A 17,543-nucleotide genomic window follows, 5' to 3' on the forward strand; every position below is an offset into this window, starting at 1 on the left:
AAAGAGGGGGAGAACCCTCCGTGGGGGCCTGTTGTCCTCTCCGAAGTCCTTGCTCCCTGCAGCCTTTCACCCCTGTCTGCCAAAGGCTCCAGAATGCCGTGGCGTGCCTGTGTCCTCTGGCTCTGCATTGTGTGGGTTACACTCTGTCCAGAGCTCCCCGGTCTTCATCCTCGGTCCTTCTAGTGTTCATCCGGCTGCCAGGTTTGCCCACTTCTTGAAGGTCTCCTGGCTACAAGGGGAGGGCAGAAACCGCCCCCACCCCGACATACACACAGGGGTGCTGGCAGCTGCCAGCACCTTTAGGGACAAAGCAAGGTCTCCAGCTGCTTAGGTTGTCATGGTGACATCTTTGCGCTTCTGCAGCACAAGGGAAGGAGCAGGGAGTTTGGGACCCAGAAGCAAGTGTTCCCCACCAGCTGGTGATGGACCCCAAGCAGGAGCTGTTGAGGGACCTGGCTGCAGAGGGAGGAGGGCTCTCCCACCAGCTCACTGTACCCCATTCCTGGGCTGCCACTGCCACCTGCTTAGGGCCGGCCTGGCTGCACGGAGGCCTCTTAGCCCCAACGTGCCAAGGCATTCTGAGCTCAGCCTCAGGAGGTGATAGGCCTGGATTTAAATACTGACTTTGTCCCTTCCAAGCTGAGTGACTTATATCACTGAAGTTTCAGTCCTGCATCATAATACCAACCTTGCAGGGCTGGGCAGACATTAAACCAGCCTTTCTAAAGTGCTCTGCCTATGTTGGCGCAGAGCAGGTGCTTCTTAAGTTGTGGCTATTATGGTTGCCGTTATTATTAGGTTTTGTTCTGCTCTTAGGTGTGGGAATTGAGACTTCAGTGTTCCCCTGAGCTTCCAGATGGAGCAGTGAAGTAACTTAGCCATCTCCCTGAGGGTACAGAGAGAAGGGAGGTGTCACCAAGGTTTGAATTTTCTGGCTTTTGTCCGGGTCAAGGCAAAAACTGTAGTTCTAATTTTAGGAAGAAACCTCTGAGTCAAGCAGAACAGAACTGGGTAAAATGCCCAACTTGGGTGTTTCTGGGTAACAGGACATGTAAAATTCCTTCTGCCTTTACATAGTGGGTCCTGAGAGTCCCAAGGATCCCTGGATGTAGAGATTTGTTTATTATTTCTAGGAGAGTTAGAGAATGCCCAGAGCACCCTGCAGCGTTGCCTGGAGCTGGACCCCACCTCCGTGGACGCCTACCTCCTCATGTCTCAGATCTACCTGGCTCAGGGCAACTTTGCCATGTGCTCCCACTGCCTGGAGCTGGGCGTCAGCTACAACTTCCAGGTGGGGGTCCCCTATGCCCTGTCACCTGCTCAGCATCCCACAGCCCAGCTAGCATCAGCCCCCACTTGGTTCAGGAGAGTAGCCTCAGGAGCTGCCTGCATCCCTCAGCCCCTTCTGCTGGCCCAAAGACAGGAGCAGGCTCAGTGGGCTCCTGTGGACTTCTCCCCTCTGGGAGCTGGAGCCCCACACTTTGCTTATGCTCCTCTAGGTCCGAGACCACCCCCTCTACCACTTCATCAAGGCCAGGGCCCTCAACAAGTCTGGAGACTACCCAGAAGCCATAAAGGCACTGAAGATGATCATAAAATTACCAATTCTGAAGATGGAAGAAAGCAAGAAGTTCCATGGGCCCTCTGTGCGGCCCAGTGAGCGGGTATCCATCTTACTGGAATTGGCAGATGCCCTCCGGATGAATGGGGAGCTGGTAAGAAATGTGCTGCTCTCTCCCCTTGGTGCTGGGGCATGCTGGAGGTCCAGGGTAGGCCTGGGAACAAGGCTCTTTGATTCTGGCTGATGTCTCCTTGTGCTTTATTTGAGCCTTTATTCATTTGGGAGCATCCCTCTCCCTTACCTAAAAGGCTTCAGTGGCTCCCATTGCCCTCAAGATAAACTCCAAACCCTACTGAGTCCTGCATGATCTGTCCCCTGCCTACATCACTGTCCCTATAAGGATCTGGGAGGTGGAGCACACAGGCCCACCAGGGCCACCACAGGTGGCTGTGCAGGTTGGGCAATGCACAGCTCCAGTAGATGCCAGTTACATCCCCTTGAAGTTTTGCAGTGTACAACCTGCTCAACTGTATGAGGCAGCCCTGGGACCTTGGAAGGTCTGGCTGGGCAAAGGCAGGAAGCACCAAAATGGGCAAAGAGAGTAACTTTGTTATAATAATCAAGGGTACATATACAATGAAGATATAATTCGAATAGACCTTTATGTGCCCAATACCATAATGTTAAAATATCTTTGACTGAAAGCAGGAAGGTACAAGGAGAGGCGTCCATAGGTCTCCCATAGGAAGGAATCACCAACAGACGTTGAGGTGCTCGGGAACAAGTTCTTAGAGTCAGGGGTTTCGTGCCCCTCAGCTGGCCCTGCCCTCCAGGAGCAGTGGCCCTGGATACCGAGGGGCTCTCTCTCCTTCCTGCTGCTCTGAGGTGGAGGTGGGCCATCCTCTCCTTGGCTTCCAGGAGTGGTGGGTGACGGCAAATGGAGGGTCTGTTGGGTTCCCATGTCTTAGCACGAGGCCACTAAGGTCATGCAGGACACCATCAACGAGTTCAGTGGCACGCCGGAGGAGATCCGCATCACCATTGCCGACGTGGATTTGGCCCTGAGCAAGGGGAGCGCAGACCTGGCACTGAGCATTCTGAGGAACATCACACCCAAGCAGCCCTGCTACACGGAGGCCAAGGAGAAGATGGCCAGCATCTACCTGCAGACCCGCAAGGACGTCCACCTCTACATCGGGTGCTACCGGTGAGCCCTGGGCAGTGCACTGACAGCCCCAGCCCCAGTGGCATCTCAGGGAGTGTTTTCTCCAGATTGTCTTCTTCACCCTGGGTCTTCAGAATGTGTCCTCAGAGTGTGTTTGATGAAAGTAGGGAATTTCCCATGGGTTAGGTCAGTCAGACCAGCTTGCGGCTGACTTGTGAGGATACAGGGGTGAATCTGCCCTGAGGCCTGCTTGCCCCCCGTTATGGGTCACATCCTGGTGGGAATCATTTTTCTGCCTCAGCCCCTGGCTCTGCCTGTCCTTGAGGAAATGTTCAGTGACTTAGATGTACCAATGTGAGTGAAGGAGGATGGAGAGCAGGGATTGGAAGCTCCAAGTTACTGTCTCTACGGTTTGACATTGGGACTTCAAGGGTACTGCCCTGGTCCCCTTCCTCAGGCAAAACTCTATCTAGGCAATTCAGGAGGAAGGGGAGGTGATGGCAAGAGCAGTGGGAAACCAATAAGCAGTGGGGTGACATAGTCACACTGGAGGTTTAGAAAGAGCAGGCTGCCTCATGAAGAGGGGTCTGGGGGTTTGCGAGTGGAGGCCAGAGGAGTGGGTGGAAGTGCCGGCTGTGGTCCAGATGACAGATGAGGAGAGGCTGAACTAAGGGAGCTAGCACCATGCCTCATCTGAGCCAATAAGTATTGAGTGATGAATGAATGAGTAAATGAAAGAATGTCAGCCAGAATGAGTGGGAAAGAAGAGGAGATGGATTCAGGAATAGGAAGGATGCACAGGGCTGAGCTAAGGTTTTGGTTACTTTTGCAGGGAGCTCTGTGAACATCTGCCTGGCCCTCACACCAGCCTGCTACTGGGTGATGCTTTCATGAACATTCAGGAGGTGAGTGAAGGTCTCATGACCTCACCAAGTGCCCGCCCCCGCCCCACAAACTTACTTCTCCAGTGAGAGGGAAGAGAGAGACCGCGGACCCTTTCCCCACCAGCCCGAGAAGGCCCTAGAGGTCTACGACGAGGCCTACAGAAAGAACCCACACGACGCATCCCTGATCAGCAGGATTGGGCAAGCTTACGTGAAGACCCACCAGTACACCAAGGTCAGGCTGGGCTGGGGTGGGAAGGGGTGGGGGGGGCCGGCCCAGCAGGGAAGATGGAGGAGGGTGCATGGGTGGGAGGCTGGGTGCGAGGGGAGAGCCCGCTGAACAGGGCGCCAAGGGGAGGACTCAGCAACTCCCCACCACCCCCCACCACCTGCCGAGGCTAAGGCTCGGGCTCCGAGCCAGGAGGGAGGCCTCTGCACCTGAGGCTTCTGTGATCTGGAGGGGCACACAGGCGCGGTGGCTGCGGCGGGGAGTGGGGCGGTGTGCACACGGTGTGAGGTGCTCGCGAGTAAAACCAGACTTGATGCCAATATTTCCTGTGTGCACTAAGGCGATTAATTATTATGAGGCTGCCCAGAAGATTAGCGGACAGGACTTGCTGTGCTGCGATCTGGCTGAACTGCTTCTGAAGTTAAAGAAGTTCAACAAAGCAGAAAAAGTTTTGAAGCAGGCGCTGGATCATGACTTTGGTGAGTCAGCATCCTCACTCCCCTAGCCTTCCAGCAGACAGACTGCCCCCGGCCCACACCCTCTTCTCCTGCAGAATGGGGCAGGGGCCAGTCACTGGTTGGGGCTCTGAACCCAGCCTCCATCCTCCCCCATGCCCCGCTTCCCTGGGGCCAGAAAACACTACTTTGAGTTTCCGTTTTGCAGTCAAAGACATCCCATCCATGATGAATGATGTCAAGTGCTTGCTTTTGCTGGCAAAGGTTTACAAGAACCATAAGAAAGAAGATGTGATGCACACTTTGAACAAGGTAATTGACAAGTAGACTCAAGCTCTTTATCTGCCATTTCCTGATGGGAGCTGAAGATAGGATAGGACTGCAGGTCTGGAAGGCTCCAGGCCTGGTCCTCAAAAGAGGATCTAGGTTACACCTCCGACCTCCACCTTGCATTTATCCCCCCAGCCTTGCTCTTTTATTGATTGTGCACAGAAGTGCTCTAAGCCCGCCTGCGCTGGGCTGGAGAATGCAGGGCATAAGACAGTGCCTTTGTCCCCAAGGATGCTTGTGGTGATAATAATAGATAACGTCAGCAGGCTCCCATGCATTGAACGCTCTGTGCTGAGTTCTGTACTAGGCTTTTTGCTTTCTTATTTAATTCTCACAGTAGCCTTTTGAGCTAAGCACTGTGACATTCCTATTTAACAGATAAGACTCAAAGAGGTTAAGAAATGTACCCAAAGTCATACTGCTAGTAAGTGGTAGAGCTGAGATTTGAACCAGGTTTGGCTTGTCCCAGCCCAAAGTCTCCTGCTGGGAGACTCCTGGCCATTCTTTCCACTCCTTCACTCTTTCTACCCGAGGGTACGGCCTGGCACTTGCCCCTGGGGTGTATTCTGTGGTTGTAGAACATCTCGGACTGCTTGAGGTGACTTATCCCCTTGTTTCTCTCTGGATTTCCATTCCTCAGTCTGGCCCTTAGGGAACCTGGGGCTGATCTGTGCCCACTTCCCGAAACTTAACCCTGGCATCCTCATTTCCTCTTGCCCCAATGCTCTCTGGTTAACTCACTTGATCACTGTATGTCATGGACATTTGTGGGGGCCGCCTCAAGTTCCCAGCAGGGCAGTATTCAGAACAAATGCACCCATCGAAACACACCTGCGTTGAATACCTACGGTGTGCTTGTCCTAGCCTGTAGGACAGCTGAAGCAAATTAGACACAGTGAGTACCAAGGTGTGATGGAGACAGGTAAACAAGTCAAGTACAATAGAGTGTTTTGTTTGAGTGCCTTTGCTTCTGCTCCTGCCCCAGAGGCAGTGCCAGTTCACCTCCTGGGTACTCAGCCAGTGGCCCTGCCTGTCCAGAGCGACCCAGATTTGCTCAAGGGCACTTGAGATGCCCTTGCTAAGACAGCTGGCCCTGAGTGGAGAGCTTGGGGATTTGCTGTGAATTGGCCTGAGATCTGGCACATCGGGCTCTGGGTTTCTGATACAGAGTTTACTGCTTTCCCAAGGCCATGGACCTCCAGTCTCGGATCCTGAAGCGTGTTCCCCTGGAGCAACCGGAAATGATCCCCTCCCAGAAGCAACTGGCAGCCTCCATCTGCATCCACTTTGGGGAGTACTACCTGGCAGAGAAGGAGTATGCCAAGGCAGTGCAGTCTTACAAAGATGCCCTCTCCTACTCACCCATTGACAATAAGGTGGGGATTGAAATAATGTGGGTCCTCAAGAGCGAGACCCTCTTCCTTCTCTTGGGCCGCGAAGCCTCGCAGAGCTCCCTGACTAGGGACGGAGGCCAGTTCCTTCTCTGTGCCTCCCTGCAAGGGGCACAGACCCCTGGTGCTGGCGGGGCCTGCTCCAGCTGACCCCAGGGCCCTCACCCACCACAGCCCTCGGAGCAAGACTGGAAGCCTCGCTTTGTTTTTGTTTCTTTGTTTGTTTGTTAATATTTATTTATTTTATTTGGCTGCACCAGGTCTTAGTTGCCACATGCGGGTTCTTAGTTGCTGCATGCATGTGGGATCTAGTTCCCTGACCAGGGATTGAACCTGGGCTCCCTGCTTTGGGAGCACGGAGCCTTAACCACTAGACCACCAGGGAAGTCCCCTGGAAGCCTCGCTTTGGACAGCCACTTGTGGAGGGTGGAGCAGGGAAGGTGTTGCTGAAAGGTGCTGCAAGTCTGCCCTTTTCAGGTCCCCCTTGCAGATGGAGAGACAATGAGAGTGTGGCTGCTGGGGGCTCTTTGGGCATGAAGCCCAGGCTAAGCTTCCAAGGAGGTTTAAAGTCTTGTGAGAAGTGTGGCTTCAGATAGGGAATGGTAGCTGGAGTTCACAGGCGGAGGGTAGATGAAGAGCCTAGTGACAGACCCATTCATTTATTTAATATGCTGTTATTTAACAGATTCCCAATATGTGCAAGCCAGGTACTGAGCTAGGCCCTGGAGATGCAGTGGGGCAAGACACGGTCTCTGCCCATAGACTGCCCTCAGGCATGGGGTACAGACAAGTACACATGCAGTTCTCATACCATGTGATATCCACATGGGGCTCAGTACACCACGGGAGCTCAGAAGAGGGGTACCTGTCCCGGTGTCTGGGGCACAGAGGGCTTCCCAGAGGAGATGAGGTTGGAGCTGAAGCTGAAGGATGAGTATGAGTAAACCAGGCCCCAACTCTCAGCGATTAGTTAGTAAAAGGCACGGTGTGACTAGAGTATTGGGTGGGAGAAGGGGAAAGCCAGAGACACCATCCCAGGGGATCAGAGACGTATTTTGAAGGAAGAGCTGATAGAACTTGGGTGTGAGAGAACGAGGCATCGGTCCCTGAGCTTTCCCATGATGTGCACTGGTTAGTTATTGTATCTGGTCTTGTCCAGGTGGTGCTGGAACTGGCACGGCTCTACCTGCTGCAGGGCCACCTGGACTTGTGCGAGCAGCACTGCGCCATCCTCCTGCAGACCGAGAAGAACCATGAGACAGCCTCCGTGGTAAGAGGCTCCGGGCCCTCTTCCCTGCCTTCCCCAGGGTCCCTGCGACCGCATGCGGGCTGCTTCCTAACCCCGTAACCCCAGGTGCCCTGCTGACCCGGCCCTGAGGGGCTGTCGGGCAGCAGGACTCAGCACTGGACCCACTGCCCTTCGGATGGGAGGGGCGGGCTGGCAGCAGGGGGCAGCAGCGACCTCCCGGGCCAATCTGAGGGGAGGTGGTGAGGCTGATTCAGTCCGGGGGTGGGAGGGGGGGAGGAACCACACCCAACTGTTGAAGGCAGGGGTGGGACAGGTTCCTGGGGCTTCGGGAAATGTGTGGGAAGAGCCATCCCCAGTCCTGCCGCTCTCCACCCTGTCACCCAGACCACCTTCAGGGCTGCCCCAGCGGAGGTGGGGAGCCCCCATTCCACCTCCCTGCCTGGAGCTGGTAGTTCTCAGATGGGGGTGGAGGGCCTAGCTCCTCGCATGTCTACCTCCAGCCTTTCCTTCCTACTTCCATCCTTGCCCCCTGCTCCCCCACCCCAGGCTGCCCCGCCTTCTCGGCTTCTCCCGTGGCAGCTTCTCCCAGCGCCCAGAGAGGCTACCTCGGAAATCCTCTCCTACCTTCCCTCCTTACCCACCCCGTTCCCACGACAGCCTCCCCGCCATGCCCATGCAAGCTGCTGTCCCAGCATCGCGTGTTTTCTGACAGATGATGGCTGACCTGATGTTTAGAAAACAGAAATACGAAGCTGCCATCAACCTCTACCACCAAGTCCTGAAGGAAGCGCCAGGTAACTGCCTGCATCGAGCCTACCCACTGAGACTGCCTGTGTCGGTTCCCACCAAGCGAGGGCTGCTCTCCCCCCAGAAGGGTGGGCCCTCTCCCCTCCTTCCTGACTGGGCAGAGGAAGCCCCCTCCTCTCTGATTGTTCCCAGAGAGGCAGGAAACTGATAAAGGCCCAGTGGAACGTCCTGGCCCTTCCCGAGTCCAAGGGGCCAGTTCCTGGTCTCAGGCAGGGCAGGGCTTGGCACTGGACCCAAGACAGCCTGTCTATCCCCAAATCACAGACACTGGGGCTCAACATAAGTCCACTTTTGAGGTCACAGCCACCTAGAGGTAGCTAGAAATTCTCCCCTGACGTGTAGCTCCATTCCCACTCACTGCAACATAAAACCACTGCTTCTTGCTGGGGAAGGGGCCAGACACGAGGCTCAGGGTAGAGCCCCAGCCAGGCCCACAGCAGAGTCACCCAGCAATCACAGCTATTAGGAGTTCAGGTCCTGGAGCCAGACTGTCTAGGTCTGAATCCTGGTCTTCTATTTACCAGCTTTGGAACCTTTGGCAGATTACTTAACTTCTTTGTGTCTCAGTCTCCTCATCTGTAAATGGGAACAATAAAAGTACCTACTTTACTGTGTCTCAGTGGAGACCAGTGGAGACACTGGAGCCACTGGGTTGCCCCTGCTCAGCCCAGACGGGTAGTGTTTCCTGGTCCTCCCTGCCTCTCCCTGCCTGATTCAGCTATTGGTTATCACAGCCTGAAGGTTTCTGCTCTCTTGTTTTAGACAATTTTCCTGTGTTGAACAAACTAATCGATCTGCTACGAAGAAGTGGCAAACTTGAGGACACCCCTGCCTTCTTTGAATTGGCCAAGAAGGTGTCCAGCCGGGTGCCTTTAGAGCCAGGGTTCAACTACTGCAGAGGCATCTACTGCTGGTGGGTTGGGGTGGGTGTGTTGGCAGTTATGTGCAGGAGGCTGTCCCTAACGGACTTGCTGGCGTTTGCTAGGGAAGCAGAAATTCAGCTTCCAGATCAGGAAGCAGGGAGACCAGCGATCCTGCCCCTGCTTTGTGCAGATTCACAGAGTGACCCCTGTGTGTCCCTGTACTCCTCGGGCCTCAGTTTCCCTGTCTGATTCTTGGTGTTTCTCTCCTCCACTATAGGCACATAGGGCAACCCAACGAAGCCCTGAAGTTCCTAAACAAAGCGCGCAAGGACAGCACTTGGGGCCAGAGCGCCACCTACTACATGGTGCAAATCTGTCTGAACCCAGACAATGAGATCGTGGGTGGAGAGGCTTTCGAGAACCTGGTGACTGAGAGCAAGTGAGGGCCCGGCTGGCCGGCAAGGGCAGGGGTGGGACCTGGGGGAAGGCAGAGAGAGCCCGCGGCCTCTGGGTCAAGGCCAGGCGAGGGCCAGGCTGTCAGGCCAGCGCCCTCTGCCCTCCGGCTTGGCATCCGATGCCCACGGCTCCACTGACAGGAAGGAGTTGGAGCAGCACGGCGTGCGCACTGCTGAGAAGCTGCTGCGGGAGTTCTACCCGCACTCGGCCTGGGGCCAGACCCAGCTGCGGCTGCTGCAGAGCCTGTGCCTGCTGGCCACCAGGGAGAAGGCTAACGTGGAGGCGGCGCTGGGCACCTTCATTGAGATGGCCCAGGCCGAGGTGCACCAGCTGCCCACTGGGTGGACAGGCGGTGGGGGGAGGCTGAGGGCGGGGCGAGGCAACACCTGCTTCCCACCCTCACAGAAGGACAGCATTCCCACCCTGCTGGCCATGGCACAGGCCTACTCGCTGCTGAAGCAGGTCCCCAAAGCACGCACGCAGCTGAAGCGTCTGGCCAAGGCCCCATGGACGCTGGCCGAGGCCGAGGACCTGGAGAAGAGCTGGCTCCTGCTGGCCGACATCTACTGCCAGAGCGGCAAGTTCGACCTGGCCTCGGAGCTGCTGCAGCGCTGCATGCAGTACAACAAGGCAAGGGGCGCACGGCTGTCAGGGCAGGGTCGGGGGAGGGGCACACGGGCTTCGGGGGCAGAGATGCGGGGGTAGGAAGGAGATGAGAAGAGGCGGGACAAGAGGGTTCCTGTGGACCACAGAGCAGGATGGGAACGCGGAGCAAGGCAAGAGGAGGCACACAGTGTCCGGGAGTGGGGAACGTGGAATGGGGAGGAGAGATGGGAAGCGTTCATGAGGTCGAGGGGCAGCGTGCAGGGAGGGTTTGGTGGGGCCGGGAGGGGCATTTGCAGGTCAGGGCAGGAGGGCCGCAGAGGAAGGGGTCCTGTCGGAGTGGGCACAGCTGAGAAGAGGGTACACAGTTCACCCCTCGCCAAGGTGGGCGGTGCTGCTGGAGTCCCTGAGTGGTTTGGGTGAATGCACCCACCGCCCATCCCTTGCCCCAACCAGGATGGGATGTGGCTTCCCCTACACAGAGGTTCTGACCGGCTTTCCCTGCAGTCCTGCTGCAAAGCCTACGAGTACATGGGCTTCATCATGGAGAGAGAGCAGTCGTACAAGGACGCAGCCACCAACTATGAGCTGGCCTGGAAGTACAGCCATCATGCCAACCCTGCCAGCGGTAAGGCAGCCAGGCAGGCGTGCGTGGGTGCTGGGCCGGAGGACCAACAAACTCACCCCGCAACACAAGGCCTATGTTCTGGCTGTTGTGGGAACCAGACGGGTTCTCAGGTCGTCGGACTGCCACCCATTGTCTGCATTCTCCCTGCCCCTGGATAGGCTTCAAACTCGCTTTCAACTACTTGAAGGACAAGAGATTCGTGGAGGCCATCGAAGTCTGCCACGATGTAAGACCCCGACAGTGGTGGGGGGCTTGCTGCAGTGGCGGGGAGCCCTGCCTGGTGCTTCACACCCTTTCTCTCTCGGTCCCAGGTCCTCAAGGAACACCCCAACTACCCCAGAATCAGAGAAGAAATTTTGGAAAAGGCCCAAGGGTCTCTGAGGCCCTAGCTGTGGTCAGTGGGAGCCAGGGTGGGTGGAAACTATCAACCTACAGAAGTTTCATGGAGGGGGTGGGAAGTGGGTCAGTGGAGAAGAGAGTCAGAAAATGACATATTCTTCCCATTTCTATATTGTGTGTGGTTTATTTGAATCATGCCTAATCTGGTCTAAGGGACGTCCCAAAGCTTTATGTTTTTAAGGCACAAGAAGCAATTTTGCTCTGGGGAAGAAAGTTATCAACCAGCTTAGCTTCCACTGAGCTCACTGGGCAACTTCTAACGGGCCCCGCTTTTATCCCAGACTCTCAGAGGCCAAAGGGGAGCAAAGAGGTGGTTTAAAAAATACCCTACAGCTATTTTAATATTTTTATGTTGGCCCGTACAAGCCTCTCTTCTCCTGTCTGGTCCCCGGAATCCTGGATTAAAGAAGCAACTGCTGCTCTCTGCCAAGGTGCCCGCTGCGTCCTCCCTGGCAGGGGCCCAAACAGGCCCACTCTGTCCATGCATTCTGCCTCCCCCTCCCCAAGTCTTCAGCCGGCGTCTGCTGGTCCTTACCAGTTTGGGACAAACCCTGATTACTCTTGCCTCTGGCAGGCAAATACATCCCAAGTAAAACTAGCTCCTACTTCATCTTTAGTAAAAGACAGTGACCAACTAATTCATCCTCGAGGAACCCTTTTAACACCTCAGGGGACAAAAGCAGGGGTCCCTGTGTAGATGAATAGTGTTAATTGTAACTGGCAAGAGGGTGACAGAGGTCACCTTTGGTGTGCTCCCAATACCTCTCTTCCTGTTTTGCAGGACGGCAGTAATGGGCCAGTCTGACCTCAGGGGAAGGAACTCTGAACTGGGAGTCAGGAGGCCTAGAATCTCCCTGTGTGACCTTCCCCTCTGGGTATGTGTCCCCATCTGTGGCAGGAAATTAGACTAGATCTCTGTGTTCCCAAATCATGGTACAAATCCCTGCTAATGATATACAGCAAACATTTGAAAGTTTAATAACTATGTGTTTAAGTATCATCCTTATAGAAAAAAATAGTACAACAAACTCATGAATTTGTGGGTGCTGTTACGTAGAATGGTTCTAACTTTTAAGCATATTGATATAATTGATATAAAGTAAAATACTTAGTATGAGTAGAATGCAGATATGGCAAAGTTTTCAAGAGAAGTTGTCCAGTGACTAAGGTTTGGGAAGAGTGAACGGGTAAAGGTCCCTTCTAGAACAGCCTGAGTCGTCCCTGATGGCTGCGAGCCTTGTCTTTATAACATATTGCTGATCTCGTGCATGGCCTTTTGGTATGAGTCAGTGATCTGGAACGTTTTCCCCAGGTTACCACCATCCTTCCTATGGGAAGCCAGCTGCCTTTATTATGATCTGCTTTACAACCTAGTTTCTTGGGGTGGATTATGTTGAGAAAAAAACCCAAGTGACCCTGGGGCCCTAGATGGGGAGTGGGTAGGCTCAGTCCAGCCATGGGCTGTGGCCACGGGATAGGAGCCTGCAGGGGCTTCCAGCCAGAGTATTGGAGCTGTCGGGGGCTGCCACCCAGACCCCCAGGCTGGCCAGAGCAGAGCCTCAGGACCCTTGGAGAGACCCAGGTTTTGGATCATGCGTGCTGGAGCAATCTCTACAATAGGGCTCCCAGGGATCAGTGAGAGGGGCCACGAGACAACTTGATGCACCAGAATACTCCACCCTGAGATGCCTAAGACCTGGCTGTCCCTGCCTAAGCTGGTACCAGGGACAGGCATCCCCACCATAGCCCAGACCCCAAGCCATGAGTTCTCTAACGGCCACTCCACTGACGACATGACCACGTGACTATGTCTACACATATCCTGAGGCAAGCGATAGATACCTAAAGGGTGACAGAACTGGCAAAAAAAAAGAGGATAAAACATACAGAAGTAGAGCAGACACATGAAAACAGAATGGGAAGTCAGACACGCACCCGAGGCTTACATGTTCCAGGCACTCCTCTGAGCACTGGGTGCGTATGAACTGAGCAAGCTTGTGAGGTAAGCAGTGTTATTATTTGGACAATACGGGGGACACCCAGGCACAGAGAGGGGAAGTAGTTTGCATAAGTCACCTCACTAGTTAGTGTAAGAGCTGGGATTCGAGCCCTGGGACTCTGGGTCTGTGCTCTTAACCAGTAAGCCATAGAGAGGAAATAAGGGGTTCCCAGCACAGGCAGAGAATTAGAGCAAGAAAAGGGAGACCCAAGTCAGGTCTTTTTGGTGACCCCCTCCTAGCCCTTGTATAAATCATTATTATTCCTAGAGGGGAGGTCAACCTTTCTCCTCAGGCCCCCAGACTGGGGCCCCCTGGGGCAGGGTGCAGCCTGCTCTTCTGGCCTTTGGCCCAAGCTGCCAGGGACAGGTCAGACAGGTCTGGCTGGTGCAGATGGATGAGGTTCTGCAGCTTCTGGTGCTCACGTCCCCAAGGACCTCAGCCACTCAGTCCCACATAAGGCCTGCACCAGCCATATCCCACTGCCCGCTTCACCCTCGAGGCCAGGCCCCAGCTCAGTGCGGGTGAGTGGGAAGAAGTAAGCCCACACCCATCCCACACAGACAGCCCTGTCCCAGAAGACTGCCCTGCTGCTCCCCACCACCATCCAGGTGACCACTGGAGATGGCTTCATCCAAGGGGAAAACTGCTCCATCTGCACGGCCAGCCTCTTCTCGCTGGCTTCCTGTCTCTGAGTTGACTGGCTGGCATGGAAAGAGGCCCAGTGTCCCCCACTTCTATCCCCAACACAGCCTCAATGTCCATACTGCCCAGCAGGGCCTGTCTCCCCCTCCCCTTCCCTCCTCACTGCCACCTGAGGGTGTACCTGTGCTCCTGGTCCCACAAATGTGCTCCCAGATCCACAAACACAGACCACACTGAAAAATAGAGCCTCTTTATTGGTACCTGTAAACTCAGGTACAAGGTGTTCCCATAAGCTCGCAGGCTGGCAAGGCCTCCTAGGCAAGAGGGCAGGCCCAGAGCCTGGGCTTCTTGGCACAGACAAAGAAAAATGAATAAATTACAGTTCTAATACTCAGGGACAATATAGAAACTATGATGCGAAATTCAACATCTGCAAACAAAGGGCATGAAAGCCATAAGGAGCCACCCCTCGCCCCTGGCCCCTGGCCAACTGGCCTTAGGGTACAGGCAGGTGGACCAGGCTGGAGTGCATGCCTGGAAAGCCCTGACTGGTCAGGGGCATGCTACAGGCCCTGGGGCAGCCCCTCGCCCTCTCTGGGCCTCCTGCTTCCCCCTCCTACATTGATGGGCTTGGAATAAAAGCTGTAGCCTTTGGGGAGGGGGGAGATGGGGCAGAGGACAGGAAGGAGAGGGGGCTGCGTGGGGCAGAAGAGGGTTTTGGTCGTGGTTGGTCAGCCCAGCCCCTCCCCCTGCCCAGATGCTGTCGCAGGCCAGCCCCGGCTTGCTCAGCCAGCCGGAGCAGGGCAGCTGCCACATTAGACAGAGGGCTCAAATCCATGCCTGGTCTACACCAAAGCCCCGGCAAGGGCAGGGCTGCAGGACTAAAAGGCAAAGGGACTCGCAGGGGTCTGTGCCCCACCCCAACCCTAGCATTGCCTACCAGCCACCTAGTCTCCAAATAAATTATGGAAATAAATTATAGTCTTCACAGTCCAGAGGATTCAGCCACCCATGAGTCTAGGGCTCAGGGTGGCAGAAGAAGCCTTAAGAAGTGGCTGATTTCCGCCCTGTGTGGCTGTCTTTGGGCTTAGGAACATCATACAAGACCGAAAAGGAGTCTGCAAAGCTCCAGGGGAGCCACATTTCTTCCTGCTCCTGGCACGGCCATGGAAGTGGAAGAGAGGGTGTGGGCATATGGGGGCACCAGGCGGCTGAAAGGGGAAGTGCCCCCTCGTCCCGCTTCAGCACAGAAGGTTACAAAAATAAATAAATAAATCCAGAGTGTTGCATGAAAATTAGGAGTGCCCACATGGGAGCCAGCCAATGGGAGACCGTTACATACAGGCAGACCTCAGGGAGCCCCCAATTACAACGAAGCAGCAACAGGGCTCTCGGGGCCGGGAAAAGGCACCCTAACCCTCACACAGACACAGGTTCCACCAGCGACGCTGGGGCAGTGTCCTCAAACAACTGGCCGTCCATAAAGGGAGCCAGGGCCTCGGCGGCCGGCTCAGACAAGCCCATTATGGACTCCAGGAAGCACGTGCTGGCGTCCCCAGGGGGAGAAAAGGCAGGCAGGGCAAAGTGGGCCGCCTCGAGGTTGTCCAGGCTATCAGACACCTTTTGGGAGGTGTAGTGGGGCCCCAGACTGTAGTCTGGCAGGGCCTGGAGCAGCTTGAAGGAGTCACAGGAGGACAAGCTCAGGTCCACTGAGCTGCTCTGGCCGGCATCCGTGATGGCTGGCACCGGGGGGCCGGGGAGACTGCTTTCCCCCAAGCTTTCAAGGCCACTATTGAGGAAGCAGCTGGCATCCAGGTTGGCGTTTTCATCCAGGATGCCTGACGCGAGGCTGGAGCTGGAATAGCTGTGGGTCCAGCTGGCCAGGCCAGTGGGGTCACCGGTACCAAAGATGTCAGCTGGGTGGAAGCAGCTGAGGTTGTCCAGGCTGCCCATACCCCCTTCCTCCTCCTCCTCCCCCGCCTCTCCACCCAGGTCAGAGTCACTGAAGCTCAGGATCCGAGCCAGGCTGTCATCGTCCACTCCAGGCTGGAAGCCGGGGCCGGGCAGGGCCGGGTGGGCAGAGCCACTGGGGGCCTCGCTGCTGCTCGATGCTGTGGACGAATCGGTCATGTCGCTGCTGCAGCTGTTGTCTCCCAGCTCGCTGCTCACGGGGGGCTTGGCCAGTGGGAATGTGGGGGCCAGGACCTGCTCGTTGGGGCTGAATGCGGCACCCTGGGCCGGGGCCTCCAGCTCCCCAAGGCTCTCGGCCCCCTGCTCCAGCTGCAGGCGGGTGAGCGTGTGAATGAAATGGGTCTGAACTCGCGCCTGATTAAATTCCACACGGCCCTTAGGGTTCTCACAGCCCTCTCTGCAGCAACCACAGGGGAACGCTGTGTGGTCCATCTGCAAAGAAAGCAGAGGTGCAGGTGAGGATCCGGCGGAGCCTGGAGAAGCCCCTGACTCAGGCTCTCCTTCCCAGCCCCGCCTGGCTCCCATACCTGGCACTTGATGCCCGCCAGGCTACAGCTGCAGGTCTCAGGGTCACAGACCCTGTCACAGCGACAGCCACAGTCCTCCCGGGACTGGCGCAGGGCCTGCAGCTCTCGCTTCTCCTCGCGATCGATCCTCCGCACTCCCGAGGCCCGCAGCAGAGCCCGCCGCCTCCGGGCTGGGTAGGGCTGGAGGAAGGTCATTTCCTCCAACTGGCCACCTGCCACGGCCACTGCCAAATCCTCCTCCACAGAGGCATCGTCTATGGTGTCCACTGTAAGCGGCAGGCCGGCCTCCGTCTTGGGTATCCCGGCCTCCGAAAGCTGTGTCCAGAGAGGAGAGGAGGGACGTGAGAGGCAGACACGGATGCAGTTTCTGGCAGCATTGGTCACTTGATAAATACCCCCCTGCCACGTGCTTACTCTCTCTGGGCTGGGCACTGTGGATGCCATAGTGAATGGGACAGCCAAGAAAACACCCTCAGGGCATTTGCAAACAGGTTTCCTATTCATGTTATCCCCCAGTTCATGGACAAACCCCCTCCCCCGGACAGATACACGGACCCCCGGTGTCCCATCCACTCCTCCTCCCCAGTGAGGTCAGGCATATTCAGGCACCACGTCCCCAGCCCTACAGCAAACAGGAGACCTTCTATAACCATCTGCCTGCAGATAATTTGGCAGCAAACCCTGATCAGGCCAATCACAGCCCCACAGGCCTCCCAAAAACACAACAAGCGAATCGGCATCCACCCTGACACCTGTCCCCCCAAGGCTAGGACTTCAGAGCAACTCCTAGGGCGAGGGCCATGCAGAGGGTCTCCCCACCTTCCATCTCAGCGCCTCCAGCTTCTCCTCCTTCAAGCGTAGGCGCAGCTTCTCTTGCCGTGCCCGGGCTCGCTCCTGCGTAAACTCGGCCAGGGAGAAGCGGCGGTAGGCACTGTGGCGGGAGGCCATACCCAGGGTGCAGCCGCCGCGGCTGGGCACACTGGTGAAGCCCTGGCACCGAGGGAAGTAGAAGACAGTGATGCCATCGAAGGCTACCCGGCCTGGGCGCTTCCGGGGGGCCCGCTTCAGGATGGACAGGGCTGGAAGGCAGGCAGGGGAGGGGCGGGCATTAGTTCTCTGTGAGGCAGGGCCTAACCCCCAGGAGGTGATGCTGAACCCTCTCTCCTCACACCCCTCCCCCCCCCCAAAAAGAAATGGATCTGAGCCTAGGAGCCGGCCTGGCCGAGACTGGAGCTGGTAAAATGCAACATCACCCTATGTCAACACTGGCTCATTGTTATTTACCAGTCCAAATGAGAGCATTAAATATCTTTCCCATCTTTAGTAGCCATTTACAGTTCCCCTGAACAGTTTTCTATAGTTCTTTTTTTTTTTTTTTTTTTT

At 56.0% G+C, this 17,543-nt stretch overlaps 2 protein-coding genes across 3 annotated transcripts in view; one reads left to right on the top strand and one right to left on the bottom strand.

Annotated features, from left to right (window-relative positions):
* Nucleotides 1-11,010, top strand: part of TTC21A (tetratricopeptide repeat domain 21A) — a 29,854-nt gene extending 18,844 nt beyond the window's left edge. The window contains exons 14-30 of one of the 2 annotated variants that reach the window (XM_007468140.1): nucleotides 1,137-1,291; nucleotides 1,500-1,715; nucleotides 2,530-2,768; nucleotides 3,559-3,631; nucleotides 3,735-3,845; nucleotides 4,180-4,318; nucleotides 4,503-4,606; nucleotides 5,812-6,000; nucleotides 7,175-7,285; nucleotides 7,977-8,058; nucleotides 8,834-8,984; nucleotides 9,212-9,373; nucleotides 9,531-9,711; nucleotides 9,796-10,020; nucleotides 10,501-10,621; nucleotides 10,780-10,847; nucleotides 10,933-11,010. In XM_007468140.1, coding sequence (XP_007468202.1) covers nucleotides 1,137-1,291; nucleotides 1,500-1,715; nucleotides 2,530-2,768; nucleotides 3,559-3,631; nucleotides 3,735-3,845; nucleotides 4,180-4,318; nucleotides 4,503-4,606; nucleotides 5,812-6,000; nucleotides 7,175-7,285; nucleotides 7,977-8,058; nucleotides 8,834-8,984; nucleotides 9,212-9,373; nucleotides 9,531-9,711; nucleotides 9,796-10,020; nucleotides 10,501-10,621; nucleotides 10,780-10,847; nucleotides 10,933-11,010 — 2,405 coding nt within the window. Of the gene's footprint in view, nucleotides 1-1,133; nucleotides 1,292-1,499; nucleotides 1,716-2,529; nucleotides 2,769-3,558; nucleotides 3,632-3,734; nucleotides 3,846-4,179; nucleotides 4,319-4,502; nucleotides 4,607-5,811; nucleotides 6,001-7,174; nucleotides 7,286-7,976; nucleotides 8,059-8,833; nucleotides 8,985-9,211; nucleotides 9,374-9,530; nucleotides 9,712-9,795; nucleotides 10,021-10,500; nucleotides 10,622-10,779; nucleotides 10,848-10,932 lie in introns of both variants that reach the window. The other variant, XM_007468141.1, reaches the window with a different exon arrangement.
* Nucleotides 11,011-14,930: 3,920 nt separating this feature from the next.
* CSRNP1 (cysteine and serine rich nuclear protein 1) overlaps nucleotides 14,931-17,543 on the bottom strand; it is a 14,102-nt gene continuing 11,489 nt past the window's right edge. Inside the window, exons 3-5 of the mRNA XM_007468142.1 lie at nucleotides 16,980-17,239; nucleotides 16,161-16,475; nucleotides 14,931-16,065 (exon numbers count right to left, since the gene is read on the bottom strand). Coding sequence (XP_007468204.1) covers nucleotides 15,082-16,065; nucleotides 16,161-16,475; nucleotides 16,980-17,239 — 1,559 coding nt within the window. The 3' untranslated portion in view covers nucleotides 14,931-15,081. The remainder of the gene's footprint in view (nucleotides 16,066-16,160; nucleotides 16,476-16,979; nucleotides 17,240-17,543) is intronic.

The sequence above is a fragment of the Lipotes vexillifer genome, unplaced genomic scaffold (genome assembly GCF_000442215.2).
Source record: "Lipotes vexillifer unplaced genomic scaffold, Lipotes_vexillifer_v1.1 scaffold1770, whole genome shotgun sequence".
NCBI lineage: Eukaryota > Metazoa > Chordata > Mammalia > Artiodactyla > Lipotidae > Lipotes > Lipotes vexillifer.